At 41.0% G+C, this 19677-nt stretch overlaps 1 protein-coding gene across 1 annotated transcript in view; it reads right to left on the bottom strand.

Moving 5' to 3' along the window:
• Positions 1 to 19492, bottom strand: part of dlec1 (DLEC1 cilia and flagella associated protein) — a 129394-nt gene extending 109902 nt beyond the window's left edge. The window contains exons 1-7 of the mRNA XM_048618205.1: positions 19484 to 19492; positions 19153 to 19293; positions 17277 to 17445; positions 13506 to 13622; positions 7577 to 7767; positions 5387 to 5598; positions 2972 to 3056 (exon numbers count right to left, since the gene is read on the bottom strand). Of these exons, the coding sequence (XP_048474162.1) occupies positions 2972 to 3056; positions 5387 to 5598; positions 7577 to 7767; positions 13506 to 13622; positions 17277 to 17445; positions 19153 to 19293; positions 19484 to 19492 (924 nt within the window). The remainder of the gene's footprint in view (positions 1 to 2971; positions 3057 to 5386; positions 5599 to 7576; positions 7768 to 13505; positions 13623 to 17276; positions 17446 to 19152; positions 19294 to 19483) is intronic.
• Between the last annotated feature and the right edge of the window lie 185 nt (positions 19493 to 19677).

Here is a 19677-nt window from a genome sequence, read left to right as displayed (position 1 = left end):
CAGACAGCACCTTCCAAACCCATGACCATTTCCATCTAGAAGGACAAGGGCAGCAGACATATGGAAACACCACCACCTCCAAGTCCCCCTCCAATCCTCTCACCATCCTGACTTAGAAATAGGGCAACTAGGGATGGGCAAGAAATGCTGGCCAACCAGCCACACTCACATCCCACAAATGAATAGAAACATTTGGAGAAAGAATGACTTGCATTTATATAGCACCTTTCACAACCTGATAATATCACAATGGACTTTGAAGAGAAACTTTGAATTGGTTACTCTTTGAAGTGTGATCACTGGAACAAAGTAGGCAATACCGTAGTCAATTTGAACACTGCAAAGTCTCACAAATAGCAATCACCCAACAAACTTTACTTTTGTGATTTTCTTTCTGATGTTGATTGAGAGATAAATGTTGACCAAGACACTGGGATAACTCCCTGGCTATTCTTTTCATAGTGCCATAGGATCTTTTATGTCTACCTGATGGGGCAAATAGAGGATCTGTTTAACATCTCATCCAAACGTCAGAACCTCAAACAGTGTAGTAATAGACTGGAGTCTCAGATTAGATGTTGTGCTCAGTCTCTGGACAGGACAATTGAATCCTCCTTCAATCATCTGTGCACATATACACCAGGTCCTCTGCTCTTGCACAGACTGTAAAATTGTACCCCATATTTTGTCTTGTTTTCCAATGTTCTTCTGACCAAAGTGCATCATCTCAAACTTCTCTGCATTAAAGCTCATCTGTGTCCTATCAACCTTCTCCATCAACTTGTCAATGTCCTTTTGGAGATCCACACCATCCCCCTCACAGTTTACAATTATTCCAAGTTTCATGTCATCTGCAAACTATCAAATTGTTCCCTGCACACAGATCCAGATCATTAATATATATCAGGAAAAGCAAGGGTCCCAATACCAATCCCTGGGGAACTCCACTACAAACCTTCCTACAACCTGAAAAATACCCACTGACTATTTTGTATCCATGTAGCTACTGTCCCTTTCATATACTATGACCTATAACTTTCCTCTCAAGTCTGTTTTGTCGCACTGTATCAAATGCTTTCTGGGAATATGCCACTTCAAAAATGTTACCACACTGAGCCTTTCTTATATCTCTTCAAAAAACTCCAGCAAGGTAGTTAAATATGATTTTTCCTTTAGAAATCGATGCTGACTCAAAGCCGACACAGGTAAAACAAAGCTGACTGGGAGGGTGCAGAGGTGCTTCACCGTGATTTGGACAAGTTGATTGAGTGGTCAAACGCATGGCAGATGAAGTATAATGTGGATAAATGTGAAGTTATTCACTTTGGCAGCAAAAACAGGAAGGAACATTATTATCTGAATGGTGATAGGTTGAGCAAGGGGGAGGCACAACAAGACCTGGATGTCCTTGTTCACAATCACTGAATGTAAGAATGCAGGTGCAGCAGGCAAATGGTACGTTGGTCTTCATAGCAACAGGATTCGAGTACAGGAGCAGGGATGCCTTGCTGCAATTATACAGAACCTCAGTGAGAGAACACCTGGAGTACTACATGCAGTTTTTGTCTCCTTTTCTGAGGAAGGATGTTATGACTTTGAAGAGAGTGCAGCAAAGGTTTACCAGATTGATTCCTGGGATGGCAGGGCTGATGTATGAAGAGAGATTTGACCTGTTAGGACGATATTGACTGGCATTTACAACAATAAATGCTGGCCCACAGCAATGCCCATGTCCCCTAAACGAATTTAAAAAAATACTGAGGGTGGGGGAATCACATAAAAGCCTATACAAAATTCTAACAGGACTAGACAGGGTACACAGAGGAAGGAGGTTCCCGATGGCTGGGAAGTCCAGAATCAGGGATCACACAGGTTAAGGATACGGGTTGGCCCATTAGGACTGAGATGTGTAATTTCTTCACCCAGAGACTGGTTAGTCTGTGGAATTCTCTACCACAAGAAGTGAATGAGGCCAGGTCATTGACTGTTTTCGACAAGGAGTTAAGATATAGTTCTTAGGGCTAAAGTGATTAAAGGAATGGGGAGGAAGCAGGAACAGGATATTGAGTTGGATGGTCATCAATGATTGTATTGAAGGGCCAAATGGCTACTCCTCCTCCTATTTTCTATGTTTCCAACTCATCCTGACCAACCCATCACTTTCCATGTGGCTGCTAATTCTATCCCAAAGAACTGGTCTTAGAAGCCTTCCCACCACCAAAATTATTGCTGGGATTATCCTTGCAATCTTTCCTGAACAAGGTGACAATGTCTCCAGTATTTTGGCACCTTGCCCGAGTGCAGGGATAATGAAAGATCATGGCCAGGGTCCCTGCAATTTCTACTCCAATTTCCTTCAAAATCTTGGACGCAGCTCTGTTCGCACGGTGGCTCAGTGGTCAGCACTGCTACTTATTTGCTCTTTCAACTCCCCTTTAAACCTTCAGTATTCCTGTTGGTTCTCAATCGTATTTCCCACCTTAACCCGTCGTAAGCAGCCTTTTTTCTTTCTAATATTAATTTCTAACTCCTTTGTCATCCAGGGAACTCTGGATTTGTTTGTCTTATCTTCCATTTGAAGGAGTATACCCCAACTGTACCCAAACCCTCTGTTCTTTTAAAATTAGCCCATTGTTCAGTTGTTCTCACAATACCAGAAGTTTGGTTCTGACTTCACTTCCTTGAGGGATCAGCCCTCATCAGCTTCCAAAATGGAAAACTGATATGCAATGGGACTCCAGGGGACTTCTGCACTACCTGCCTGTTTCTCATGGTCTGCCTGGCAGTCACCTATTTCCTTCAGTCCCTTCCTCCAGTTGCTTAAGCTGTGATGTGACGACTTCCCTAAACGTGCCATCCATGTAACTCACAGCCTCATGGATGGCTTGAGGTGGCTGGGGAGAAGAAGGGGGAAAACACAATCAAATTATTTAACTTAATTATTTGAAATTACTGAACCACTTGTACTCACTTCATACACTTGTCCCACTTTGTAGTTTGTGAACAGAATAATAGGTGGATTTGCCAGAAAGACGGGAATAGGCTCATTGGGGTCACTGCGACACAAAAAGAAACAACATTATACATTAATCTCACAAAAAACATCCAGGTATTCATCGAATAGAATCCCTACAGTATGGAAGCAGGCCATTCAGCCCATCAAGTCCACACTACCCCTCTGAATAGCATTCCATCCAGTGCTACCCCGCTACCGTATCACTGTAACCCTGTATTTCCCATGGGTAACCCATCTAGCCTGCACATCTGTGGACACTATGGGCAATTTAGCATGGCCAATCCACCTAACCTGCACATCTTTGGACTGTGGGAGGAAACCAGAGCACCAAGGGGAAACCCACACAGACGCAGGGAGGATGTGCAAACTCCACACAGACAGTTGCACTAGGGTGGAATTGAACCCAGGTTCCTAGTACTGTGAGGCAGCAGTGCTAACCACTGAGCCACCGTGCTCCTCCCCCAATGCTTTATTATTTTTGATACTGAATGTTTTGATTGAAGACAAACACTGCACCTCACAGACTCTTCTACTTCTCATCATTTTCACATTATTAAAGACTAATGCTTCTGTTCTGGTTAATTTTAGGAGAGGTGATGACCTAGCGGTGTTATCACTGGACTAGTAGACTAGATAATGTTCTGGGGGTTCAAATACCAGCATGATAGTTGCTGGAATCTGAACTCACTAAAAATCTTCAATTAAAAGACTAATGATGACCAAGAAATCATTGTCAGTTGTCATAAAAAACCCCATCTGGTTCACGAATATCCTTTAGGAAAAAGAAGTGCCGTCCTTACCCGGACTGGCCTGCACAATGTAAGTCAGACCAGGTAAGGATGGCAGTTTTCTTCCCTAAAGGACCATAAGACCATAAGACATAGGTGCAGAAATTAGGCCATTCAGCCCATCGAGTCTGCTCCACCATTCAATCATGGCTGAAAAGTTCCTCTCCCGCTTTTTCCCGGTAACCCTTGATCCCCCTGACAATCAAGAACCTATCTATCTCCGTCTTAAATATACTCAACGACCTGGCCTCCACAGCCTTCTATGGCAGTGAATTCCATAGATTCACCACTCTCTGGCTGAAGAAGTTTCTCCTTATCTCCGTTCTAAAAGGTCTTCCCTCTACTCTAAGGCTGTGCCCTCGGGTCCTAGTCTCTCCTACCAATGGAAACATTTTCCCAACATCCACTCTGTCCAGGCCATTCAGTATTCTGTAAGTTTCAATTAGATCCCCCCTCATCCTCCTAAACTCCACCGAGTATAGACCCAGAGTCCTCAAACGTTCCTCACATGTTAAGCTTTTCAATCCTGGGACCATTCTCATGAACCTCCTCTAAACCCGCTCCAGTACCGATACATCCTTCCTGAGAAATGGGGCCCAAAACTGCGCACAATACTCTAAATGTGGCCTCCAAATGTGGACATTAGTAAGCCAGATGGGTTTTTCCTGATAGTTGTTTCATGGTCATCATTAGGCCCTTAGATTCAGATTTTTGTTGAATTCAAATTCCACCATTTGCCATGGTGGGATTTGAGCCCAGATCCCCAGAATATTCTCTGGGTCTCTGGATTAACAGTCTAGCGATAAGACCACAATGCCACCGCCTCCCCAACTTCTTGCTTAATGCTTTGACCAACACTATAACTTCTATTAAGGGGCCTATAAACTACCCCCATCAGTATTTACTGGTTCTTTGCTATTCCTAATTTCTACCCATACCCAATTTAATTTTCTCATCTTCTTAAATCAGATCCTTTTTCTCTAATGCCATCCTCTACTGTCAGGGCTACTCCTCCTCCTTTGGCATTTTTCCTGTCTCTCACAAATATTGTATATTTCTCATTCCGTTCACTTTGCAACCACAACTGTGTGTTGGCAATTAGTTCTGAATCACTTATCTCTATTTTTGCCACTAGTTCATTGCCAGACAGATATACTATTCCCCTCAACTAAGCCATGTTCTAGCAAGCCAATCTTACCACTTTTTGAAAAAAGACGTTTCTCCTGAAAAGCATTTATCAGTGGCTCTCTCATATTTATAGCTTCCTGTCTTGAGTAAAACTGGAAAAATCTTGTCTACATTCATCCTATTGAATCTCTTCATGATTTTTAAATTTCTGTCATGTCATTCCAGAGAAAAGAGTCCCAGCTTTTACTGGTAAGTATTGTCTGTCAGTTCTAGTATCATTCAAGACTTCTCCAGTGCCTATTCTTTAGCCTTTTTGTTATTTGAAAACAAAAGGGTACACAGTACCCCCAAGCATAGTCTAATCAAGTTTCTATATGAATTTGACATAACTTTTCCACATTTCAATTCTACACCTCTAGAAATAAACCCCAGTACTAAGCTGGGCACTTTATACCTTTGGTCTACAAATACATGTCTTCCAGCAACTTTCTTTGGCACCTTCCTTTTTGGAATGATGAGCGATTTGCCTCCTTCTTGAGGAGGCAGGTGGCGTGGGCTCTTCAGGAAGTTGTGGCATTTCTCAAACTTTGCCATATCCTCTCGCGCCTGTATTCGATCAGCCACAGGCAACTGGTCCCTCCAAAGGTACTTGTTGGTTTTTTCTTTCTTTCAAAACATGGAGAAATTTACTTTACCATCATGCTTTGCCTATCCAAATTGACAGAGTTTAACCTGAAAGGAACTGCTGACATATGATGGCAGAAAAAAAAACTTCCTGGAAATTGCATGCAAAGCATAACATTAGAGAATTATTCTCAGATGAGGCAGTCCTTGTACTTATGATTAGTTTAAATGATGGAAAAGGCAGAGTTAGTAACACCTGATCACGTTAACTATCTGTTCTGTGAATGAGACATCACATGTTTTTCTGAGATGACATGCAAAGTTCAACCAACACAGTAGCCAAGTCAGAAAGCGGGCAGTGCAAGTACAGTCCGATGAGGGAGGATTAAACTAGTAAGGTGATAACCACAGGGTCTGTGTGTAAGCAAGAGGTTTGAAAAAACACACAGTAGCATTGAATAGTAATGCACAAAACCCCTTCACTCTAAAGCCAGATTTCAAAAATTTTATTAAACTAAATCACTATGGTTACAGAAATGCTTACAAATTAATTATTAACTTCAGATATACAGAGAATCCACCGGTTACTAACTCAAAAACCAGAAACCCCCGAAGCTTATTATAAATAATATTAAAATATAGATATTACATATTTAATATATTACAGTTTATCCCACAAAAGGGAGAGCAGCCAAATGATACAAAATTAAGGAGCAGTGGTTGTTTGTCGGACTAAAGCAAGGTTTTATGGTGAAGTTCCCCAGGGATTGGTATTAGGAATGTTGCTCTTCTTTATGCATAGTAAGGATCCAGGTCTTAGTGTACAGCGCACAATTCTAAAACTTGCGGATGATATGAAACATGGAAATACTGTGAACCAATGGTAGGATCATGAAAAGGACATGTTGGTGAATCATGCAAGCAAATGGCAGATGAGATGAAATGCAGTGCAGAGAAGTGTGCACGGATTAACTTTGAAAGAATGAAATATAAAATAAAGGGTAGACTTCTACAACGAGCGCAGGGCCAGAGTGATCTGGGTGGGTATGTGCATAAAATCATTGTAGGCAACAGGTCAAGCTGAGAGAGTGGTTGATAAAGTGGGCTTTGTCAAAAGAGGCAGACATAACAATATCAGAGAAGTTATGTTAAACCTGCATAAACTGCAGGTTTAGCCTCACTTTGGAGTATTGTGGCCAGTTCTGGGCATCAGGCTTTAGGAAGTTTGTGAAGGTCTTAGAGAGGGTGCAAAATAGATTCATGAAAATGGTTCCAGGGACATAGTTGCATTGGAGGAGTTGGGATTATTTTCCTTGGAGAAGAAAAGATTAAGGAGATTTGACAGAGGAGTAAAATCATAAGGGTAATGACAAAGTAGAGAGAAAGAAATTGTTTCCAGTGGCGGAAGAACTGTGAAGCAGAGAGCACAGATGTCAGGTAATTGGCAAGAAGCAATGGTGACATGAGGAAAAGTTTTTTCACATGACAAGTAATTGGGATCTGGAATATATTGCTTGAGAATGTAGTGTTGGTCAGGTAAATTGATATTTTCAAAAGGAATTGGATTATTTACCTGAAAAGAAAACATTTGCAGGACCATGTGCAAATGACAGGTTCATCAAGACCTTTAGGGAAGGAAATCTATCATCTCTTCCTGGTCTGGCCTCCATGTGTCTTCAGACCGACAGCAATTTGGATGACTCTTAACTTCCATCTGAAATGGCCTAGAAAGCCATTCAGATTCAGAAAAGTAAATACTGGCATAGCCAGCAACACCCACCTCCCACAAGCAAATATAAAAAGGCCTCCTTCAGTGCTGTGGCCATTAGAGGATTTTATCTTTACTAGTGATACACTGACTTTACCAATTAACCTTCTAAGCCTTATAACAGAAAAACCACATTCTTATAGCCAGACTGAATGAATATCAATGCAATGTAATGCAGTTTTTCAAACATAAATCCTAAGCAGAGCACTTGAGTATTTAATGACATCCAAGTACTTGGACTGGAAGACCTACCTGGGGCTTGGATATTTTTGAACCAATTGACTCCTCAGAGGATGACAGCAAAGTTAAAGATGAGTTGCACTCTAATAATCCACTAGGGGCCTTAGGTTGGCTCAAGTCTGTGTATCCATCATCTACTGGGCTTTTTGAAATCCGTTTCTTGAAAGTTTTTGTAAGTTTTGGAACATAGATCTGAGGTTTTGCTGAACAAAAAAAATAAAAGAAACACAGTCCTCACTATAACCATCATTTTAATTTATATGGATTTCCTTCTGGTATCTGTGAGCCACACAACAATCACAGCTAAAAATACAGTCTCATCCACATGATGAGGGCTGTAGGTTCAATGGTAGTATTCTTGTTTACGAGCCAGAAGGTGGTGAGTTCAATTTCCCCCTGCATACTTCTGAGCATAAAAAATCTAGATTGGCATTTCTAAGCAGTACTGAGGAAGTCCTCCATTATTGGAGATGGTAACTTTCAAATGAAGACCTGGTCTTCTCTTCAAAGTAAATGTAAAAAATTTCCATGATGCTATATTGAATATTCCTAAATAGTTACAAGGAGGGAGGGACCTAGGGTTTGTGCACATGCTTCTTCAAAAGGTGACACAAAATATTGAAAGAGAAGTGGGCTTCCTAAATAGAGGTACTGAATACAAAAGCAGAGAAGTTATATTAAACCTTTAACAAATTCTGGAGGCCACAAATAGAATATTAAATCACGTTCTGGTCAAAACACATTAAGAGGAATGTTAAGGCCCTTGAGAAGGTGCAGTGGAGATTTACCGGAATGATTCCAGGGATGCGGAATTTTAACAACAAACAATTTGGAGAAGCTGGGCATGTTCTCCTCAGAGAAAAGGAGAGGAGATTTGATAGAGGTTCAGAAGATTTAGACAAGGTAGAAGAAGAAACTGTTCCCCTTGGCTGATGGTACAAGAACTAAGAGGTGGATTTAAAGTTTAGGGTAAGAGATGCAGGTAGCACGTGAGGCAAGACATATTTATAAAAGTGGATGCCAAAGACCTAGAATGCACTGCCCACATGGGTGATAAAAACGGAGATGATTAATGATTTCAAAAGGAGATTTGATGGGCAGTTGAGGTAAATTATTTTTAAGAAACTGCTGAGCAGCAAAGGCTTTCTGTCTCCGGCCAATCTAAGTGAAGTGGGAAAAGTGTGGGCTGAGAACACGACACACCGCTGTTTAGGTTTGTCCCATTGCTGTTTGCAGGATCTTGCTGTGCAAAAATTGGCAGCATTATTTCCTTCACAACACAGATTGCACTTCAAAGGGAAGTGTTTAATTGGCTATAAAGTGTTGTGAGGTTGTGAAAGTTGTCATATAAATGTAAGCATTTTTATACTAAAACCATAGCCTTGGAGATCCTCATGTAAAATCACATGTTAATTTGTTCTCCTACTTTGCATGCTTTACTTGGCATCATCCTATAATGTAACGATTGTGCACAGAAATGCAATATTGCAAGTGTTAAGTCAACTAATTGGTATAAATCATAGCACCTGTAATATCCTGCGATCTTTAGGCACTGAATGAACACACAATTCACTAAAGGAAATTGTTTTGTCCAAACGTAAGATGGTCATTTAGGGAATGACTGGCACCCAACTTACCTTTGTAAACATTCATTCCCTCCACCACATAGTGGCAACAGCGTGTACCATTGACAAGTTTCATCGCAACAACTCACCATGCCTCTTCCTTCCAAACTCCCGACCTCTCTCACTAGAAGGACAAGGGATTCAGATTCATGGGAACATAACCTGTAAGTTCCCCTCCAAGCCACACACTATCCTGACTTGGAAATATATCACCGTTACTTCCAACATCCTGGAATTCCCTTTTAACAGCACTGTGCACGTACCTACACCCCATGGACATCAGCGGTACAAGAACATGGTGACAGGCAATAAATGTCGGCCTACACATCCGATGAAAAGAGAATTAGAAATATGTCAGCAAGTGTCTTTTACTTACACTGCTTGTTCCACCACACTAAGTGAGGCAAATATTTTTGAATCAACCAGGTCATTCCACAAGATAAAATTAATTCCTTCTATATGGATTTTTTGCATAACTCTAAGTACATACTCACATTTACTAACGCACTTTTTAATTCAGCTGTTTAATGGGACTGTTTTGGAACCATCCTCTATACTTTCAATTAATATTTTCTCCTTCATTAACACCTCCAGAAGAGTGAGAATCAGTGACTGATTTGACCCAATGTCTCTCAATAACTTTATTAGTTTACCTCAAATGTTTGAAAATTAAGGAAATCTTTATCCTTTTGAGAAAAAAAATCCAGAGTCAAATAGATTGATCTATTTCTCTTTATCAAGAGTTGAAGAAGAAATTTTTGATTGTCCTGAGTCATTGCTCATTTTCGTTCACTTTAAGAGAACATATTCTCTTTGTACTATAGCTGCTGTTTTAAACCCATTCACTTTCCCACCATACCTTTTTCTGAGGATTTCTTTGGAATTCCTATTTCTGCAACAATTTAACTTCCATTAACACCCACTTAACTTGCAGCACTTAACTTTGGTATGTCCAATCTTAATTCAATGGAAATGTGTTTATTTTCTTTATATCATTTTTTTAGCCTTTCTCTATTGCTTTAGCATCCTTCTGTTCGCTCCATCCATAGATTTTCTATCCCTCCAATTTCTTTGAGGATTCCCACATGACCATCTCTCCACATGTAACTGTGTGAGATATCGTAGATAACTGCCAGAAATGCTGTTTTCAGATCTTTGGCACTTGATGCTTATCTAGATCAGTTTTAATGTTCACTGGAATGCTATTTCTGAATTCTTCCATTATCATGATTTCTCTCACATTCTCAATTTTTTTAACTTCATTGATCAAAATCCACTGATACCACAGCATTTTTTTCTTAGGAAATTCCACAAAATCGGATTAGGTTTTTTTCTTGCGATGCTAAATGTTAAATCGATTAGCTGCAGGAATGAGCTCTTAAGCTTTAAATACAGTTTTGTAGTCTGCAGATTGTTCTTTTGACAAACTGGCACATGCAAATCATTATCTTTCCCTGTCAAAACTCTGTATCATTAAGGTTATAAGAAGAGGCTGGATAGGCTGGGACTTCTTTCCCTGGGGTGAAGGAGACTGAGGGATGATCTTGTAGAGGCTTATAAAATCATGAGAGGTATAACCAACAGCTTTTCCCCATAGTAGGGGGAGTTTAAAACTACAGGACATAAGTTTGATGTGAGAGAGCAGAGATACAAAAGGGTCCAGAGGGGCAAAGTTTTCACACAGAGGGTGATGACTGTCTCAAATAGGCTGCCAAAGGTAGTGGTGGAGGTGAGTACAATTTTGTTATTTGAGAAACATTTGGACAGGTACATGGATGAGATAGGTATGGAGGGATTAACTGAAAACTGGGCAGCATGGAGAAGTTGGACTGAAGGGCCTATTTCCATGCTGTAAATGGCTCCAATTTCTTTCCATTTCAAGTTGATCAGGAATCTCTCCCATTCTTACCTGACATTCCAGAGGTGAGGCGAGAGTGACAGCCCTTGACATCAAGGCTGCATTCAAATGAGTGTGGCATCAAGGAACTCTAGCAAAACTGGAATCAATGGATATCAGGGGGCAAACTCTCTGGAGGTTGGAGTCATACCTGACACATAGGAAGATGGTCATGGTTGTTGGAGGTCAATCATCTCAGCTCCAGGACATCTCTGCAGGAGTTCCTCAGGGTAGTGTCGTAGGCCCAACCATCTTCAGCTGCTTCATCAATGACCTTCCCTCCATCATAAGGTCAGAAGTGGGGATGTTCGCCAATGATTGCACAATGTTTTGCACCATTCATGATTCCTCAGACACTGACATGCAGTCCATGTCCAAATGCAACAAGATCTGAATAATATCCAGGCTTGGGTTGACAAGTGACAAGTAATATTCACTCCACACAAATGCCAGGCTATGACCATCACCAACAAGAGACAATCTAACCACTGTCCCTTGACATTCAATGGTGTTACGATCACTGAATCCCCCACTATCAAAATTCTGGGTGTTTATCATTGATCAGAAACTCAACTGGACATAACTGCAGTGGTTACAAGAGCAGGTCAAAGTCTAGGAATACTGCGGTGTATAACTCACCTCCTGACTCCCCAAAGACTGTTCACCTTCTACAAGGCGCAAGTCAAAAGTATAATGGAATAATCCCTACCAAGACACTCACCATCCTAACTTTGAAATATATCGCCATTCTGTCACTGTTGCTGGGTCAAAATCTTGGAATTCCTTTCCTAATAGTATTGTGTGTCAACCTACAGCTGGTGGCCTGCAGCAGTTCAAAAAGGCAGCTCACCACCACTTTCTCAAGGGCAACTAGGGTCAGGCAATAAATGCTAGCCAGCCAGTGACGCCCACATCCCACAAAATGAATTAAAAAAGGCAATAAAGGGTATTTTATCACAGCTCTCCTATATACACCCTGATTTGGCGTCATATGCAAATTTTGAAATTATACATCTGATTCCTTCCTAGTCCAAATCATTTAAATACATAGTGAAGAGTGATCTAGCAAAATCCTTTTGGATTATTTTGCACCATTTGCCAATTTGAGCAACTGTCTTCAACCCTCACTCTCCATTTTCCATTTTGTGCATGGCACGGTGGCTCAGTGGTTAGCACTGCTGCCTCACAGCGCCAGGGCGCAGGTTCAATTCCACCATTGGGTGACTGTCTGTGTGGAGTTTGCACATTCTCCCCGTGTCTGCGTGGGTTTCCTCCCACAGTCCAAAGATGTGCAGGTTATGTGTATTGGCCGTGCTAAATTGCCCATAGAATCCAGGGATATGCAGACTAGGTAGATTAGCCATGGGAAATGTACAGTTACACCGTGGGGGGTGGGTCTGAGCGGGATACACTCTTCAGAGCGTCAGTGTGGACTTGATGGGTATAATGGCCTGTTTCTGCACTGTACAGATTCTATGGTTATCAGCTTGATAATCACCATCAATCTGTCCTGGTCCACCCATGCTGACGCAATTGTCAAGATAGCACAATAACATCTCTACTTCCTCAGGAGGCATGTCCACAAGGACTCTTACCAATTTTTATAGATGCACCATAGAAAGTGTTCTATCTGGATGCATCACTGCGTGGGTTGACAACTGTTCTTCCCAAGACACAAGAAACTAGAGAGTTGTGAATACAGCCCAGTCCATCATGCAAACCAGCCTTTCATCCATTGATTCCATCTATAATCCCCACCGCCTGGGAAAGCAACCAAAATAATGAAAGCCCCCCCACCCCAGTTACACTCTCTTCCACCCTCTTCCATTGGGCAGAAGCTAAAGAAGTTTGTATACATGTATGAATAGATTCAAGAACAGCTTCCTCCCCACCTGTTATCAGACTCTTGAATGGACCTCTCAAATGTTAATTCTGATCTCTCTCTGCACCTTCCCTGTGTCTGTAACACTGTATTCAGCATTCTATTATGCTACACTGATCCACTTTGTATGGTACGATCTGCCTGTATAACATGCAAAACAACATGTTTCATTGTAGCTCAGTACATGTGACAACAATAAATCAATCAATCTTATCGGTTTATTTGTCTGACTCCACCAGTATACAATGTGATACCTTATCAAACTAATTTTAACTTCCCAATTATATTATGTGCAGTCCACTAATCTTTCTGTAATTTTGAAAAATTAAAGTTGTTCAAACACAATCTTCTCTTTTAGAGTCCGTAGTAACTTTGTTTTCTGTTCTTAGACATGTTCATGTTATACTTTTGTTAAGGATTCCATTATCTTTTTTATTGCTGACATTGAGTGAATGGGTCCATAGTTACTGGCTTGCTCTTTCACACTATATTATATTTAGGAATTCAATTCGCTGTTGGCAGGTCCTCAGACGTTACCTGCAAGTATCGGTGTTTTGCTGCTCGTGCGCTTCTCAACGATATAATCCTCTGGAACGATCAAGTTATGTGTCTTAAGCAGCTCACTGTCTACGCAGTCCCTGAACGTGGATTTCACTGCAAGTGGACAGATGGATAAGAAATCTTATTGTTAATGTACATTGTGGTCTGCTTTGATCATGGCTGTCCATACTGTATCACTCTCACTTGCCACTAGTGCACATTTTCTCAATCTCAGTCAACACTTAGAACTCAATCTCAGGCAGAACCTAATACAACATAAAGGCTTTACTAAATAATTACTGTCGGAAGAACTTTTAAAATGTTACAATTTAGAAAACACAACATCCAAAATTGCACACAGCCAATTCCCACAAACAGCAATGTGATGACTGGTTTTAGTGACGTTCGTTAAGGGGCAAATATTGGCCAGGAGTTCAGGGAGAGGCCTCCTGCTCTTCTTCCAAATAGTACCAAGGAAATTTTAATGTCCACAGATGGGGTCTGAGTTTATTGTGTTATCTGAAAGAATGCACCCCCAATAGTGCAGAACTCTCTCAGTCTTACACTGTGAAGATGGCGGAATTTGCTAAACATTAGATATTGCCACAAGCTTACATTGGTTATACTTGTGGTATGTGCATCTTCACCTAGCACCTGAAACAACAGGAATGCAACCAGGTTGCAACAGGCAGAGGTAATGGCCTAGTCGTATTACCGCTGGACTATTAATTCAGATAATGTTTTGGGGACCTGGGTTTGAATTCCACCATGGCAGATGTAGAATTTGAATTCAATTTTTTAAAAAATCTGAAATTTTGTATGTCCAATAATGACCATGAATCCAGTTCCAATTTTTAGAAAAGCCCATTGGTTCATTAATGTTCTTTAGCAAAACAGCCATCCTTACCTCGTCTGTTCTGCATGTGACTCCAGACCCACAGCAATATGGTTAACTGTTAAGTGCCCAGTGGGCAAAAAAGTACAGTCCTGGCCAGTGAAGTCCACGTCTCATGAGTGAATTTTTTAAAATCTCAATTATACAGAGAAGAGCTTAATTTTCTTAAACAATATCTTAACTTTTATTTCTGTTTATTTCTGGGAGTAAGGCAATGTAGCAGGTGTCACAGTTCAGTGCTTACAGGCTTGCCAGCCTATCAATTTCACAGCCCTGCTAACCCCTTACTGATCCAGACATGTTCCAAAGGTCCTGCACACTGGCTGTGAAGGCCAGAAAGCAGGTTAAATCTTCAATCACTTAGCTCTCCATACATGATTACCAGCAACCAGAACATGAACATATGAAACATATGAAAAAGGAGCAGGGATAGGCTATCAGGGCCCCTCGAGCCTGCTGTGCCATTCAATAAGATCATGGCTGATCTTTTCATGGACTCAGCTCCACTTACCTGCCCGCTCACCATAACCCTTAGTTCCTTTACTGCTCAAAAATCTATCTTTGCCTAAAAGTATTGAAAGCGGTAGCCTCAACTGCTTCACTGGGCAAGGAATTCCACAGATTCACAACCCTTTGGGTGAAGAAGTTCCTCCTCAACTCTGTCCTAAATCTGCTCCCCCTTATTTTAATGATATGCCCCCTCGTTCTAAGTTCACCCACCAGTCCAAACAACCTCCCTGCTTCTATCCTATCTATTCCCTTCATAATTTTATATGTTTCTATAAGATCCCCCCTCATTCTTTTAAATTCCATTGAGTACAGTCCATGACTACTCAATCTCTCCTAATAAAGCAACCTTCCCATTTCTGGAATCAATCTAGTGAACCTCCTATGCACCCCCTCCAGTGCCAGTACATCCTCTCTCAAATAAGGAGGCCAAAACTATACCCAGTACTCCAGGTGAGGTCTCACCAGCACCCTATACAACTACAGCATACCCTCCCTATTTTTAAACTCTATCTTTTAGCAATGAAGGACAATATTCCATTAGCCTTCTTAATTACCCGCTGTACCTGCAAACCAACTTGTTGTGACTCATATACAAGGACACCCAGGTCTTTCCGCACAGCAGCATGCTGCAATTTTTTTTACCATTTAAATAATAGTCCATTTTGCCATTATTTTTACCAAAATTGATGACCTCACGTTTAGCATCATTGTACTCCATCTGCCAGACTCTTGCCCACTCACTTAACCTATCTATATCCCTCTACAGACTCTCAGTTTCCGCTGCACACTTTGCTTTATCTCTCATTTTCGTCTCATCTGCAAATTTTGACACACTATACTTGGTCCCCAACTCTAAATCATCTATGTAAATTGTAAACAGCTGCAGTCCCAGCAATGGTCCCTGAGCACACGACTAGCCACTGAGCACCAACCGGAAAAACACCCGTTTATCCTCACTCTTTCTGTTAGTTAACCATCTTCTCTCCAAGCTAATATATAACCCATAACATCTAACACCTTTATCTTACGTAGCAGCCTTCTGTGCAGTACTTTGTCGAATGCCTTCTGGAAATCCAGATACACCACATCCACAGGTTCCCTGTTGTCCACCGTGCTCATAATGTCCTCAAAGAATTCCAGTAAATTAGTTAAACATGACCTACCTTTCATGAACCAATGCTGTGTCTGCCCCAGGGTGCTATTTCTTGCTTGATTATAGATTTAAACATTATCCCTCCCACTGAAGTTAAGCTAACAGGCTTATAGTTGCCTGCCTTTGTCCGCCTCCTTTCTTAAACAGTGGCGTCACATGTGCTGCTTTCCAATCTGCTGGAACTGCTCCAGAGTCCACCAAATTTTGGTAAATTACCAAAAGCTATTTCCCCTGCCATATCTTTTAGTACCCTGGAATGCATTCCATCAGGTTCAGGAGACTTGTCTAAATTTAGCCCCCATTAACTTGCCCAACACTACCTCTTTAGTGATAATGATAGTTTCTAGGTTCTCACCTGCCATAGCCTCCTTGTCATTAATTATTGGCATGATATTGGTGTCTTCCAAAGTGAAGACTGACACAAAATACCTGATTAATGCCTCAGCCATTTCCTCATTTCCAATTAAATCCTCATTAATCTTCTCATCCTCTAAGGGACCAATGTTTACCTTAGACACTCTTTTTCATGTTGCATATTTATTGAACTCACCTACATGTATCTGGGAGGTGAAGGCCTAGTGGTATTATTGCTGAGATCAGGGTAATAATCTGGGACATGGGTTTAAATCCCACTATGGCAGCTGGTGCATTTTGAATTCAATAAAAATCTGGAATTAAGAGTCTACTGATGACCATGAATCCATTGTCAACGGTCAGAAAAACCCATCTAATTCACTAGTGTCCTTTAGGAAAGGAAACTGCCATGCTTACGTGGTCTGGCATACATGTGACTCCAGATCCACAGCAATGTGGGTGACTCTTACCTGCCTCTGGGCAATAAAATGCTGGCCTAGCCAATGATGTCCTCATCCCATGAATGAAAGCAAATCAAAAATACCTCAAGGTTTACCCACTAGCCTCAAGATATGCACTGGTTAAGTCCTGAAGTCATCAAAGCTATGTCAGGTTTTAATAAACCAACATTTTGTCATTTGCTATTCAATGCCTAGCTCCCAGTCCATCTACATTCCTTGCAAGAACAGACTCTGGTGAAACACTAGAAGATAAGCAAATCCAGTGGAACCAGATTCAGTCAGAAATCAACTTATCAAGGATGGGAAGGGAAGACAATAAGACAGACGTCTTTGTATTTTGTTAAGTGTGATGTCTTCCCATCTACCACTAACGTGATGTGACAAATAGGTTTTACCTGTTGGCAATCCAAGTGAGTTATTATCCAGGGATTTTTGGTCAATTCCACTCTCCTTTCCTTTATTCAGAGCCTTCTCCTCTGCCACTGTGGCTCGTGCCCGGGCCTGGATTATATGTTTTTCAACTGTGTCTGCCTCTGCAATCCGTTTGTCATACTCTGCGTGAATCTATTTAGCAATCATTAAAATTAATCATTCTACAACCATTTTTACATGTTGGTGATGTCTCAAGTAGTTCACTGCTGATGGAGGATCACTGAGTAAAATTTTGACCTATTTAACTCCTTCAGATACTGACTGACCCTATTGTGGCTTCTGTTCTGAACTGATCATCTGTAACCAAAACCTCCAGTGTAACCTAGGGGAGGTGATGGCCTTGTGGTATTATAACTGGACTGTTAATCCAGAGGCCTAATGTTCTGGGGACCTAAATTCAATGAAAATCTAGAGTTAAGAATCTAATGATGACCAGGTAACTATTGTCGATTGTTGGAAAAAGCAGTCTGACGCACTAATGCCCATTGGGGAAGGAAACTGCCATCCTTACATGGTCTGGCCTACATCTGACTCCAGACCCACAGCAATGTGGTTGACTCTTAACTGCTGTCTGGACAATTAGGGATGGACAATAAATGCTGGCCTAGCCAGCACTGCCCTCATCCTGTGAATGAATTTTTTTAAAAAGTCCTCCACTTATGGACTAACACAAAGGTACAGCAGCTTTATGGTGGATCCTGGATATAAATTTACATTTCAGGAGTTTACCACATATAAATCTTCTAACCTAAGCTCCCTAAGGATTGAAGTAAATGCAAATTTACTTTGAGCTATTTTTTGACACTTGGAAGAATCAGATTTTGGGGGAGACCAATGAGTATGAAAGAAAAACTGCAAAAATGAAGAGAAGAAATTACTCTAAACATCCACCTGGCAAAGCCAAAATATGGCAAATAAAAAAGAAAACAAAAACAAACTACCATATGTGCCTGAAAGCAAAAACAGAATATGGTTGAAACGCCCAGCACTTAAATCTATTGGAATAAGAAAAAAAGATGATGCTTCAAATCAATGACCTCTCGATAGGGTTAGGTCAAGTATCAGTATTGAAAGATGTTAGTGAAAAATGGTTTTAAAATGAGCACAGATTTCAGAGGAAAGAAAAAGCAGGAAGCCACAAAAAGGAAGACAGTTTGCAATAAACATGGAGGATGGAAGCATTTAAATGATTTAAAAGATTATGGTGCAAGTCAAAATTAGTTAATATTGCACATAGAAACAAAAGATGTGTCCAAAGGAAATATAAATGACAGAATAACAGATGGAAAGGGAGTGTGGCAGAAGAAAGGCTGGTGTCAATAACCCTAAAATGGTGTGTCATTACAGGATCTCCACTCAAAGACCCAGGCTAGACCACCTCCACTCACAGTGTATCTGTAGTAGTAAGCTATAGAGACCCAGATTTGTCACCTGTTATCTGTTCTCAGCTCAGCTAGAATGACAGGCTGCATATATGCCATCAGGTCCTGGGATAAAGAATGGAAAATTAAGCACCGTTCCTGCTCCAGTGACTTAATTCTGGAATGGTCAAATTTTTTGGATATCAAGGAGAGCTATAATAAGCTCACCTGTCAAGCTTCTCACTTTTGAGTTACACTGCTGGCACTCACAGCCTCAGCACTTGCTCTAGGTATGATCAGTTGACCAAGAACTGCAGTGCCCAATGTGTCACACTGAGGAAAGAGTGAACATCTTCAAGGGAGGAGGAGGCAAGCAATCAAGTGCAATTTGAAAAAAAGAATCTTTGAAAAGAAACACTTAAAAAGGAACCCTGTAAAATGAAGGCAAAAATAAGGAAGGAGAAAAGGGTCATCAAACCTCTTGTAGCTGTTGCACGAATTGCTCGTGGTACTTATCATCTCCACCACGTGACGTTACAAGGTTTTTTATTATTTCCTTCCCAATAACATCTCCTGTGTAAAGGTCCTTGAAGATACTTGCCAATAAAAAAGAAATGTCCTATTTGACAAAAAAGAAGAAAGATATATTGCAAGATACCACATTTCTTCAGCAATCTGGGTGAATAGTCTCTTCACAGTCTGGAAGTTGAATATTGCTGGAAAAAAGGGACGTGCTGTCAAAGATTTTCATTCAAACATTGCCTTTTTTGAGTGAAACGGAAGTGTGGGACACAATAGTCCCCTATTGCGTTTGCCATGGCAACATCACTACCAATCACAGTCTACTTACCAATCAACCAGCACTCATTTCTAATGCAGTATGCTGTATGCAGTAATGCTGAAGAAGGGTCTAGGCCCGAAACGTCGGCCTTCCAGCTCCTCTGATGCTGCTTGGCCTGCTGTGTTCATCCAGCTCTACACCTTGTTATCTCAGATTCTCCAG

Source organism: Rhincodon typus, chromosome 2 (genome assembly GCF_021869965.1).
Source record: "Rhincodon typus isolate 14 chromosome 2, sRhiTyp1.1, whole genome shotgun sequence".
Taxonomy (NCBI): Eukaryota; Metazoa; Chordata; class Chondrichthyes; order Orectolobiformes; family Rhincodontidae; genus Rhincodon; species Rhincodon typus.
This window is presented reverse-complemented; position numbering and strand designations above follow the sequence as displayed.